The sequence below is a fragment of the Crotalus tigris genome, unplaced genomic scaffold (assembly GCF_016545835.1).
Source record: "Crotalus tigris isolate CLP2741 ecotype Arizona unplaced genomic scaffold, ASM1654583v1 scf7180000024461.5605484, whole genome shotgun sequence".
Lineage (NCBI taxonomy): Eukaryota > Metazoa > Chordata > Lepidosauria > Squamata > Viperidae > Crotalus > Crotalus tigris.
In genome coordinates, this window is record NW_024100632.1 from 2839615 (window position 1) to 2852076 (window position 12462).

The 12462-nt window shown below is 52.9% G+C and overlaps 1 protein-coding gene across 2 annotated transcripts in view; it reads left to right on the top strand.

The window, feature by feature from the left end:
- Positions 1–12070, top strand: part of SMTN (smoothelin) — a 30536-nt gene extending 18466 nt beyond the window's left edge. Inside the window, exons 13-22 of one of the 2 annotated variants that reach the window (XM_039332481.1) lie at positions 2513–2656; positions 2970–3045; positions 3397–3549; positions 4217–4279; positions 4598–4661; positions 5634–5804; positions 6232–6355; positions 6449–6600; positions 8863–9029; positions 10910–11049. In XM_039332481.1, coding sequence (XP_039188415.1) covers positions 2513–2656; positions 2970–3045; positions 3397–3549; positions 4217–4279; positions 4598–4661; positions 5634–5804; positions 6232–6355; positions 6449–6600; positions 8863–9007 — 1092 coding nt within the window. In that variant the 3' untranslated portion in view covers positions 9008–9029; positions 10910–11049. Of the gene's footprint in view, positions 1–2512; positions 2657–2969; positions 3046–3396; positions 3550–4216; positions 4280–4597; positions 4662–5633; positions 5805–6231; positions 6356–6448; positions 6601–8862; positions 9030–10909 lie in introns of both variants that reach the window. The other variant, XM_039332480.1, reaches the window with a different exon arrangement.
- The last annotated feature ends 392 nt before the right edge of the window (positions 12071–12462 follow it).

Consider the following 12462-nt stretch of genomic DNA (forward strand, 5'->3'; position numbering starts at 1 on the left):
GGCCTCGGAGCAAAAGGCGCCCTGGATCTCTGGCAAGCAGAGCGAGCGAGCAGGAAGAATGTTGTTGAAACCGTTTGGATCTTTGGATCTCTGTCCAGACGTGCTTTGGCATTTAACTGGGCTCCTTCTCTTTCCTTGCTGTACCCCTTTTTTAAAAGGGTGTGGAGAAGGGATTTCCTGGGGAAAAAAGCGCCCCGAATAACACAGAATAACAGAGTTGGAAAGGACCCTGGAGGTCTTCTAGTCTAACCCATCTCTCTGGCCAGAGGAGGAGTGAGTGGGATGGGGTCTCCGGACAGCTGACCCCGGATCCCTGCCTTCAGCCCCAACCTCAGCCTCCACTTTGGGGGAGTCTCCTTCCCTCCCAAGCGCCACATGTGGAAGTACTTTTTAGAACATGTGTATTCCGGTATCAGAGTTGCATCACTTGCTGTGGGTTTTTTTTGGGGGGGGGGCAAAATCTGGGACGGGGAATCTTGGACAGGATGCTGAGACACCTTTCCTGTTAGTCTTCGGCAGAAGGAAAGGTCTCTCTTAGTTACTTTTATTCTGCTCTGGCAGCCACCTTCAGTTTGCTGTTGGTGTTGGGAGCCTTTTAATTCCATTTAGAGTTCATCTCACACACACACACACACACACACACACACACACATACACCATTCCATTCCAGTGTTTATCCTGGCCAGCCCTTGGATTCCCCCTCTTCAAGTTCCCCAAACTGGAGCTTCTTTACTTTCACCCCTGCTAGTAAGCACAGTCTTCCCTAATGTAGGCTATTCCAGAAGATTGACGGGATCTGTAGCCCTGATCCCGAGGCAGCATTGGGCGTGTTGTGATCCAGCACTGGCCAAATGGCTGAAGAAGGTGGCTGGAGAGGGGAAGCCTTCGAATTGTGAAAATTCAGGCTTGGGCTTCCCGCTGATGTGCAGAAATCCCGAGGATATCTTTGGAGAAAGAAGGGAGGTGGGTTGGCCTTTGGGGAGGAAGAGGGTGGGACAGCTTTTCCCAGGTTTGCCGGAAAGAAGGAAGCAGCAGCTCTTGGGGGGGGAAGGACAATAAAACACGGAGTTTGTGCACTTGCTCTGTTTTTTTTTTTTTTTTCTGCTCAATGGATCGAAGGAGGCCCAAAATAACTTGTTGGGAAGCCGCAAAGAGGCTTTTTGGCCAAGGAACATTGGCCTACAATAAGCTTGGACCATCACACCGCGTGGTTTGGGAAGGAGCCATGCCAGGCCTTGGAGGCTATTCAACCTCTTTGCCTGGCAGGTTTTGGCTGATTGTCTCCATTTTTGCAGTGGCCCTTGTGATGTTTTTCTGGCCTGGCTGATGTCCTGCCTTGCGTTGTGTAGGCATTATGCCGACGGGGTTGGTGTAACCATTTGGGGGGGGCTGTCTGGAGATGCCAAGCCTGCTCTGAGTCCTGATCCCAAAGCAGCTTGCCACTAAGCCCTTTAATCTTCCTGAAAAAAAGAAATCCCAGCACAGGCTGCTTTGTATGATATGACAGTTGTCCTTTAACTGAAGCACAGCCGGTTCCTGGAAATCCACCACCTGCTTGTTAAAATGCCAAAAGATTGCAGAGGATGGGATTTGCGGAATTCATTCACCTTCTTGAAAATTAGCTTTTTAACAAGCAAACTTGTTAAAAAAAAAATTGGCATTGAGCTTCCACGGATATAGAGCATAGAACATAAAATGTCACAATTGAAAGGGACCTTGCAGGTCATTTAGTTCAACCCTCTATTCAATCAGGAGACCCTAGATCATTTCAGACAAATGGTTGTCCAATCTCTTCTTGAAAACCTTCAGTGTTGGAGCACCCACAACTTCTGGAGGCAGGTGATTCCACGGATTAATTGTTCTCACTGTCAGGAAGTTTCTCCTTAGTTCTAGGTTGCTTCTCTCCTTGATGGGTTTCCACCCGTTGCTTCTTGTCCTACCTTCAGGCGCTTTGGAGAATAGCTTGACTCCCTTTTCTTTGGGGCAGCCCCTGAGATATTGGAAGACTGCTTATCATGTCCCCCCTCGTCCTTCACCCAAATCCTGCAACCATTCATCATATGTTTTGCTCTCTGTGCCATCTGGTTTTGGGTCTAAGAAAAATGTTTAGATGTTTAGAGTTGGAAGGACCTTGGAGGTCTTGTAGTCTGACCCCTGCTTGATCAGGAGAGCCTATACCATTGCAGACAAATGGCTTTCCCTTCTCTACTTGAGAACCTCCCCAAAAATGTTGTGCTAAGCCATCCAGAACAGTGGCAATTTTATGTCCGTCCACAGCATCCTTAGAGGCACCTTCTGCCCTGCTAGGAGGGTGGGAGCGAGCATCCCTCCACCCATTTTGACTTAGCTATCGACAAAATGAGCAAGGGGGGGGGGTGGACTGGAAGACCCCCAAGGTCCCTTCCCACTCTGTTATTCCATGCTATTCTAAAATGCCTGGCTGTGTCCGGATGTCCCACCCGGAAGGCTGAGCGGCCAGTCCAGCCTCACCGTGGCCGCCCTGTCTTTTCAGATGGAAGCTGAGTTGCCGAGGCAGCCCAAGGCAGGCCTGCTGACTAGGACGGAGAAGGGGAAGGCGCAGGAAGAGCAGAAGACAGACCGACTGAGCGCCGAAGCGCTGAGCAAAATCGAGGAGGAAGACGTCTTGGATAAGATGGTACCTACCCTATTTCCGTGAAAATTAAGACCCAAGCGGAAAATAAGTCCTAGTGTGATTTTGTCAGGACGCTCTTAACATCAACCCTCCCTCTCCAAAATAAGCCCCACTTAAGATCATCAGCCAGACGGACACCTTTAGTACCGTATTTCCCCGTCTTATTTGCATCTTTTGGAGCAAAAATTAATAGAAGACCCGCTCTTTATTTTCGGGGAAATTCAATAGCAGCTACCTAGCTTGCATTCCCTCCTGTGTAAATATGTGCCCCCCCCCAGTTTGGTTAGGCCTCTCATCCCCAGTTCTGTCTCCGCAGCTGGACCAGACAAGAGACTTTGAGGAGCGACGGCTGATCCGGGCAGCCATGCGGGATCTGCGCCAGCGGAAGCGAGGTAACGTTGAACGGGTCACTAAATGAACGGTTGTAAGCCGAGGACTCTACCTGTATTGGATTTATATTCCTAAATACGGGCAGTCCTTGCTCAATAGCTGGTCAAGGTTATGACAGACACACTCATGACCCATTTCATCAGGACTTCTGGGCCCTTCTCACCTTTGTTTGCCTCTGCCCCCCCCCCCCGGAGATAAAAGGAACCTCACCCCCCATTCCTCCCCCATCTTGACACCAAGGAGGCCATGAAATCAGGCTGCCCAACACTCTTTGGAGTAAAGGGGGGGGAACAACAGCTTTCCAATGCCAAATGAGTTCTGCTTGCTGAATAATTCCCCCCCCCCCTTTGCAGACCAGCGGGAAAAGGAGCGGAACCAGCGGCTGCAGGAGTCCAAGGTGAAGGGGGGCTCTCACACCACCGAGACCACCTCCCAGCAGAGCAGCACGTCGGCGGACGGCTCGGCAGTCAGCACGGTCACCAAGACCCAGCGCCTCGTGCAGTCCAGTAAGGGGGGCTTTTTTGCTCCGAAGGGCTTCTTTCCTGGGGGGGGAAAAGGTGGTCATGCAAATATTGGGCTGCTTCTGATTAGGGGCTTATGGAAGCCCCCTCCCCTTCCGCTCTTGGAATGCTCTTTCCCCTTGGGTGTGGTGGCTGCTTCCTGCTCTCTTCCCGGCCATCCTTCTGGGCTGTCCTGGGCCATCTACAGAGGGGAGCTTGACCCCCAAAGCACTGGTCCAAAAGCAGGCTGGAAGTTTGGTCCTTGCCTCTTCGCCTGCATCCTGTCGGCAGGGAACCTGGAGAGGTTTTCAAAAGTAGCCCCTGGCCACAATCTGGAAAACAGGACAAGTGTTGGGCAGTTGAGTTAAGGCAGGCCAGACAGGGTGGGGGCTTTCAGCTGAAGCCTCCTCCAGCCATTCCTTCCTTTTGACTCTCCATCCCAGCGGTGGCGTCAAAGTGCCAGCATTTAAGGTTTTGAGTTGAGAAATAAGAGATTCGTAATCACGCAGGCAAATTTTTCTCGCGAACCTGAATGCAGGAATTTCAGCCTAGCACAGAACCTTCCTGCCCAATTGTACAATTTCTTGGTGCTTCGGACTTTAAATGCCCCGTAGTAACCCTGGCCAGCATAACTAGCACTGTCTCCTCTCCCTACCTGATTTTTCTGTTCCAGATGATGGCAGCAAAGCATCCCGCACAATCACAATGGAGGCAAGCTACACGAAGAGGTCAGGAAGTAAGTTTCCCTGTTCTCTCTCTCTCTTTTTTCTCTTTTGAGAGAGGCTCAGCCTGTTAGAGCAACCTTTCTCAAAGTTGGCCAATCTAAGAGGGGTGGAGGTCAACTCCCAGAATTCCCTAGCCAGAGTGGTTTAGGAGGGATGGACATCAACTGCCATGCTGGCTGGGGAATTCTGGGAGTTGACTTCCACCCCTCTTAAAAGTCACCAGGGTTGAGAAACACCAGCCTAGACAATCAATCTTCCTTGGAATTGAAGGCAGCTTGATTGAGGTCATGTCCTTTTCCTTCTCTTTCTCTCTTCCTGCGTGTTTCCAGAAGATGGCAACACCTTTGTGCAGACCAAGTCCTACAGCTCGTCATCTTCCAAGAAAGTGGGCAGGTAAGACACACACACACACACACACCCTCGGGTCTTTTTAAGTCTTGCACGGCTGCCGTTCTGGGGTGCAATAAAATTTCATTTTTAATGTGTGGCAGTGTGCTCATGTAAAAAATGATAATAAAGCTTATCATCTTATCTATCATATCTTACGTCTTATCCGATCATCTTATCTTCTGATCTCATCTGTCTTATTATCTTGTCTGATCTTGTCTCTTATCTATCCACTCTTTTATCTTATTTTGCCTTGCTTCTCTTCTCTTCTCTTCTCTTCTCTTCTCTTCTCTTCTCTTCTCTTCTCTTCTCTTCTCTTCTCTTCTCTTCTCTTATCATCTTTCATCTTATTTTATCCTGAGGAGATGGAGCGTCCAGGCCAGGGCTGGGTTATCCCCCCCCCCCCGTCCGCCCCACCCAAAGGGATCTAAAACAGTCCAGGGACAAAAAGGGGCTAGTAACTTACATTTGCTTGGTAAAACAGAGCAAGACCTGGGGCTGAGCTGGGCTGTCCGTTCATGTGTGTCTTTTTTCGGTGTTATTTATATCTTGCTTTTCATAAGACACTCCAAGCAGCTGACGTCAACATGCGAAGAAGGAACCAGGCTAAAAATACATTTGAATCAAAACAAAACACAAAAGCAAAAAGGGCATCCTTAACCATCATCCACCCTCCAGTTCACACAGCCAAGCATATGCAAGCAGCTCTCAGCCCCCATCACCAAAAGACAGATCTTGAATTCTCCAAATTCTGCTTCCGAGATGCTTTTCACTTTTTCTTCTCTCCCCCCCCCCCCCAAAAAAAACCCCTGGGATGATTTGCCTTCCAAACCTTGCACAGATCCCTTGGGGGGGGGAAGGGGGGAAGCAGAGAAAATTGATTCTTATTTAATTGAATTAATAGCTAACCCACAGAGCAGTTTTGCCCTGGAGTGTTCCATCTTTCTCCCTCTTTCTTCCCTCCCCCTCTTGGCACAGCATCTTTGAGCGGGAGGATCCGAGCCCCAGGTCCGGGAGCAGTCTAGCTGACTTGGAGCGGCGCCAAGCGGAGAGGAAGAAGGAGATCATGAAGGCCCAGGCCATGCCCAAGATGTCAGCCTCGCAGGCGCGCAAGGCCATGATCGAGAAGCTGGAGAAGGAGGGCGGGAGGTGAGGGGCTGGACTCGAAGGAGAGTTGGGAGGGGGGATATCAAAGTTTTTTAAGGCTGGAGATTGGAATGTTTTCCTTCCCCAAGGACTTCTGCTCCCATCCCCACAAGTGGCTGGAGAACTTGGCTTGGCTCCTTCAACTGACATCTTAGAGGCTTCCTGGAGGACCCACTTCCTCCGGGCTGCAAAACTCTATTTCTAAGGGCCTTTCCGTGTCCAGGTTCCCACCACGAGAAGCTGCCCGAGGGAGGCCTTCTCCTGCCCAGGCTGTGGCCATTTTAATCCAGCTGGTGCTTGTTTTTGTTCTAAATATAGCAGCTTGCTCGGCCTCCTGGCTTTTTCCTTTTCCTTTCCTTTTCCTTCCTTCCTTCCTTCCTTCCTTCCTTCCCAGAGCAGCCACGGGACATGTGTTTTCCTTTCTCTGCAGCCCCGCCAGCCCGGCCTTGGCCCGGGTGGGAGTCCAGCGCTCTTCCAGCTTCGGGGTCCCCAATGCCAACACCATCAAGCAGATGCTTCTGGACTGGTGCCGCGCCAAGACCCGGGGCTACGAGGTGAGCGCCTGCCCGTCTCCCGCGCCTCCCTGGCCCCGCTGCACCTGGCCCGTCTCTTTCCTGACGGTCCTCATTTCTCTCCGCCCTCCGTAGCACGTGGACATCCAGAACTTCTCCTCCAGCTGGAGCGACGGGATGGCCTTCTGCGCGCTCGTCCACAACTTTTTCCCCGAGGCCTTTGATTACACGCAGCTCTCGCCCCAGGACCGGCGGCATAACTTTGAGAAGGCCTTCTCCGCAGCCGAGTAGGTATCCCCGGGCCTGCTCCGTTCGGCTTTGCTGCAGCCCCTGAGCTAGTGGTGGCAGAGAGTTCCCCAGGAGATTCTCCCCAGAGCTACGAGGTTGCTTCATCTTCTAGATGTCTATGGAGATTCTCGGTCACGGTTGTCCCAAAGGTGCTTTTTTTTCAGGAGCCCAAAACTAACGTTACTAAGCAAGACACCTGTTAAGTGAGCTTTGCCCCATTCTATGACTTTTCTTGCCCTAGTCGTTAAGTGAGTCCCTGCTATCGTTAAGTTAGTGACCCGGTTGCTAAGTGAATCCGGCTTCCCCTTTGAATTTGCTCGTCAGAAGATGGCAAAAGGGGATCACGTGACCCGGGACATTGCAACTGCCGTAAGTACAAGCCAGTTGCCGAGCGTCTGAATTTTGATCACATGACCCTGGGGGTGCTGCAACGGTCGTAAGTGTGAAAGGTGGCCAGGAGTCGTTTTTTTTCTTAAGTGCCGTTGTAACTTTGAACAGTCACTATAAACGAACTGTGGTAACTCGAGGGCTACCCGTATACCACTGCAACCATAAGGACTAGAAACTTAACCTGTTCAGAAATGGAACCCTGCAAGCCGGCGTACCCAGGACGCTGGATCGTTGTGGTCTCCCTGCCCTCCCGCAGTGGTGGCTCCTGCTGCCAGGAGCCCTCAAGGATGGATAGGGTGCAACCCCGAGCATTTTGCCATGGGCCTCCTTTTCTCTGACTTGGGATTCCTGAAACCTCTTTCCTTGGGACGTCTGTGGAAGTTCCTTCCCTGGGAACGAGACGGGGGGGGGGCTCGGGATGCATTCAAATGGGGGGGGGTGCGCATTGCTGCCTGGAGCTGAGCATGGGAAGGGGGCTGCGGGAGGGCCTCGTTGGCCAAAAGCGATAAGCAGCTGCAACCTCTGTCTGAGATTGGCATCACAGGCTGGGCTCCCCTTGCAGCTTGGGGTGGGATGTGACGGGGGTCCTCTCGAACCTGTTTGACCTACGGAGCGGCTGGCACGGCTTCTTCGGCTTTGCCTTTCCGGGGAATTTTGCTCCGGCAGAGAAAGGCACCCCTTCCTTCTTTTTTTTCCTTTCCCTTTGCTGTTTTTCTGTCCGTCCCTTCCAGTGCTTCGTCCCTTTCAGCTCGGGCCTCCCCAGGCCTTCCTCATCCTTCCCTCACGCAGCGGTGGGTCCAGCCATCTTGCGAAAAAAGCGGGGCGGGCAGAACGGGCCTGGCACCGGTCTGAACAGGGGGAACAGATCTGCTCGGCTGCCCTTGACCAATATCTGTGCTGCCCCAGGCCCTTGGATGGGCCTGTGTGAGTGTGTTTAGGGGTCCCGACTCCCCTCTCCCCGGATCTTCCCTTCTGCTACCTGCGGCTTCCGATCCAGCAAGGGAAATCAGGCGTGGGGGATCGGCTGTTCTGCCTCCAGACTGCAGAATGGGGCATTGTCCACCCTTCTCCTCCACCGAGGGTCTAGGCCAGGGGTGGGCAACCTTGGCTCTTTTATGACTCATGGACTTCAACTCCCAGAATTCCTGAGCCAGCATAGCTGGCTCAGGAATTCTGGGAGTTGAAGTCCATGAGTCATAAAAAGTCCACGAGTCATAAAAGCCAAGGTTGTCTACCCCTGGTCTAGGCAGTGGACCACGGCCCAAACTCAGATGTCTCCTCTGCAGCTTCTGCCTTGTTTCCCTCCCCCCTCCTCCAAATTCTTTCTCACTTTCCTTGGCTTCTCGCACCCCAGACGGGCTGAGGCCCACTTCCAAGGGTGTGTGGCGGGATGGGGCGCACAGAGCGAGTTGCTCATCCCTTCTCTATACGTCGCCATATAGAGGGAGCGCAACGAGCACCCCGCTCGCTTTCCTGTCCTGTCCACCTCTCTGTCTTTTTTGTCTGTCTGTCCCGGCCGTTCAGTCTGGGTTTTTGCCGCACCCTCTGCATCTCACTCAGGAATGAGCCCCCCACCCCACCCCCTGTATCCGTTGGCACCCCGATATCTCCTACTCCGTTTGCATGGCATGGTGGAGAGGTCCGTGCCCGCTCACCCCGTTGCATGCATATGTGGGTCTCGTCACCGAGAATGTGAACTGGATTTACGTATCTTGTGTTTTTTCTCTCTCTCTTTCTTTTCCTCCAATTTCTTTCTATTTACTCTCTTCCCCCACCCCACCCCAAATTTGTCTGGGCTGTGATCACTGGCTTCCTCTTCCCCCTCCCCCTGCCCTTCCCTCCACCACGATCCCTCCTCCCCCCACCCCCAGGACACTGGCAGAATGCCCGCAGTTGCTGGACGTGGAAGACATGGTCCGGATGAGAGAGCCGGATTGGAAGTGCGTTTACACGTACATCCAGGAGTTCTATCGCTGCCTAGTTCAGAAGGGGCTGGTCAAGACGAAAAAGTCTTAACTTTCCTTTCTGCGGCGCTACGGTGAGAACTTTTCCTTCTTTCCTGGGATTGATTGTCCTTTTTTTTGAGGGGGGAGGGGTGTTTAGGGGCTGGGGCTGCAGGGCTCCCCCACAGATGCAAGGCGAGAGATGCACCTCCCCACTCCGTGGGTGCCCTCAGCTGGTAGGTTACGAGTGTTTGCGACAGATGCAGGAGTTCCCAACGTTTAAGGTGGTTTAGCCTGGAAATCGGGAGGGGGGTGCTTCCTCAAAGACCCTCCCCAGGCAATGAAAGGCCCTGACCTTCCAGGCCCTGGGGCAAAGGCAGAAGCCAGACAGGTGGTGGAGGGTCTCTCCTCCTCCCCTGCCTTGCCCAGACCTTATAAGTCTTGGAAGAGCTGGAAAAAATGACTCAGGCCGTTCTTGTTAATAGCATCTCCTCGGCTCTCCTGGGAGGCTGGAAGCCGCACACACTGAGCGAGCTAAACAATGGCTTTATAAGGGCATCCTGGCTTGCTTGGAGCTGCCCAGGCCTTTCTCCACTGCCTCCGGGAGTGGGGGGGGGCTGCCCATCAACTCTTCTCTCGGCCTCCCCACTCAGCTGCCCTGTGTGTAACTGAGTTGGGGCCTGGAGTGGCCCTTCGGCCCTAGTGGGGTGGGGGTTTCAGGCTGATCAGCCCTTGGCTGGGAGACCACCAGGAGATGTGAGGGCTGCCAGCTAGAGTGGGAAGTAGAAAAGGCCCCTTTGGAAGAAGGCCACGGGGATTCCCTTCTTGGACTGGACGCTTGCGGAAAAACCACGTCAGGGTCTCAGAACAGGGTCCTCATCCTTTCCAGCTGGGTGGCCTGATGCCCGCAGGAGGGGAGTGAGTGGCAGGCACATGTGTGACCTCCACTCACGAGTGGAGCTTCACGTACACGAAGTATGAGTAGCCCTCGTTTATGGCCACTATTGGGACTGTCGATTCTGTTACTAAGCACACATGGTCAGTAAAAGGAAAACCACAGGGCCATGATGGGCTTACTTCTCCTAGGCCATTAAGTGAGTCACTGCAGGTTGTTAAGCAAGACGCCAGGGGACCGTGACTTGCGATTTCTGCACTGGCTCCCCCATTGACTCTATCGGAAGCTGGCTGTGACGTGTGCAAATGACAATCACGGGACTGCTACGGTCATAAGTGTGAGGACTGGTTGCAGAGCTTGGGGGCAGAGGTGTTTTGCAGCATGGTAACTTTAAATGGCCACTAAACAAGGCCATTGCTAAGTGAGAACTACCTGTAATTGTTTGGTGTGCACCAACCTGGCGCCCTCTGAGCAGCAGAACTGTAGATCCCGGAGTTTTCATCTTCTGGCTGGGGATTATGGATTTGATTCCACTGGTCCTTTGCTTTGCCTTTGGCCCTTGGCTGTTTCCCCCCCCCCCCCGAAGGCTAATCTTAAGGAGCCCGACGGCTTTAAAACTGTGATGTTAGTTCACTTGCCAGCCAGTCTCACTGAGGACTAGACGTCTGACTGTTTGTAAGTGGTGTTTTGCTCCAGTGAAGGATGCAGGGATGGTGAGCTCTTTGTCAGAGTGCCTGGGCCCTACTCTGCAGGTGAAAAGTTGACATCCGTGCTGAATCGAATAGTTTTGTCACGTCTGTTGAAATCCTCCTAAACTAAGTGCGTTCAACGGTCTAAAAAAAGCCGGTCATGAGGAGTGGGCAGCGGATTAGAATGGATGGAGGAAGGTTAATTGAGGGAGGGGAGTCTAGTTTGGATGTACACACCCCGGCAAGGGCATGGCTCCTTCGCCCAGCGCCATCGGCAGGGCTGAGGGCAAGCTGGATCCTGGAGATCCTTGTCCCAGTCCCAGCTTAGGAAAAGGGGATGTTGAGCCGTTCCTTCCGGGCGAATTGAACCCGTGTCCCTTGGCTTTTGCAGGAGGCTGGTGGACTGCGTCCCGCTGGTGGACGTGGAGGATATGATGATCATGGGGAAACGCCCGGATGCCAAATGTGTTTTCACCTACGTCCAGTCCCTCTACAACCACCTGCGACGTCACGAGCTTCAGCGACGGCAGTCACACCTGTAGCCGCCTCCTCTTCCGACAGACCCCCACCCCCAAAAGGCCGGGTGGGTAAGCTGGGGGGGGCAGCTTCCCCCACGCTCCCCACCTCCTCTCTTGCCTGCAGAGATCAGGCGAGGCCGCTCAGCCCGGAAAAGGGACCGGGAGCCTTGGCTGCCGCTCTGCACCACACATGCTTTTCTACCAAGGTGGTTTTGATTGTTGCTTGTAAGTTATTGTATTGGGGTGTTGTTGTTTTTTTTGACGGCAGCAGCTTTTCTCCTCTCCCCCTCATCCCTAGAGACCCCCTCCCCCACTGAAGGAAAGCCAAGTCGGGGTCCACAAGTGTAGAACCCCCGTGTGGAGACAGTGGCCTTTTCCATCCACCAGCAAAGCCCAAACTTCTGATCGATAGCTGTGTGTTTCACTTTTTGCACGCCTTTTGACACAGAGAAAGCTCGCCTCTGGCTGTGAAGGAGTGGGGCGTGGGAAGCAAGGAGAGGAGGCTATGCTCCTGACCCCACCCATCCCAAATTAGCTTGCCTCGGTCTTCAGGGAGGCAGCCTTTTGCGCTTGTGTGCCGCGATCGTGGAATCGTGGACTTTCCTTGGTTCACAAAGAAAACGCTAAAAGGAGTGCTTTTTTCCAAAACCCAGCCCTGCCATGTGAAGGGGGGGCACTGTGCCAGCTCCGAGGGGCTCTTTCCATGCCGCTTGGCTCCATCAGCCTCTTGCCAGTGGGCTGCTGAGGGGTGGCATCTGCCTGCCTCCCGTGACCAAGGAGAACCCAGATGGGGAGTTTTATTCCTGCGGGTTCCCACCAGGATGCTGTTCCTCTGGTATCCACCACGAGCTGACTTGCCCACTTACTTGAGGGACTCCTACGTGGGGCAGGCCAGTCCTTAGGGCTGCGTGAGGTGCAAGCAGGACTGTAGTTTGTGTGCCTGTGCACAGCTGGCCTCTCTCCGGGATTGTAATCCTTGCACCACCCACAAGATTGTATCAGCACCAGCAAGACAATAAAACGTTTGGATTGTGGTCCCTGCCTCGTCCCTGCCTTCGCCACGCGGACACCCTATAACACTAATGCCCCCAATAACATCCGTTAGGTGAATTAACTTTTAGCAGGATTTAAACTTCTTTTTATCTAACCGTGGATGGCTCATTAGCTTTTTTTCTCTTTCCAAACGGCAAGGCTTTTCATTTTAAATTTGACACAAGAATACAAAACCTCACACTTGCTCTACAAATCCCTCAGCAACAGGCTATGCCGTACCAACCAAACCAGTCTCCATTCGTTCAAGACTTCGGTTTTAAGATTGGCACCCCCTGGCAGATCTAGCATCTAGCCAGCTGCCTTGATTTTTGTGGGAGAAAAAAACGGGAAGTCCAAAGGTGCGCTTGTGATCAAGCAGTAAAGTTTGGCAAGA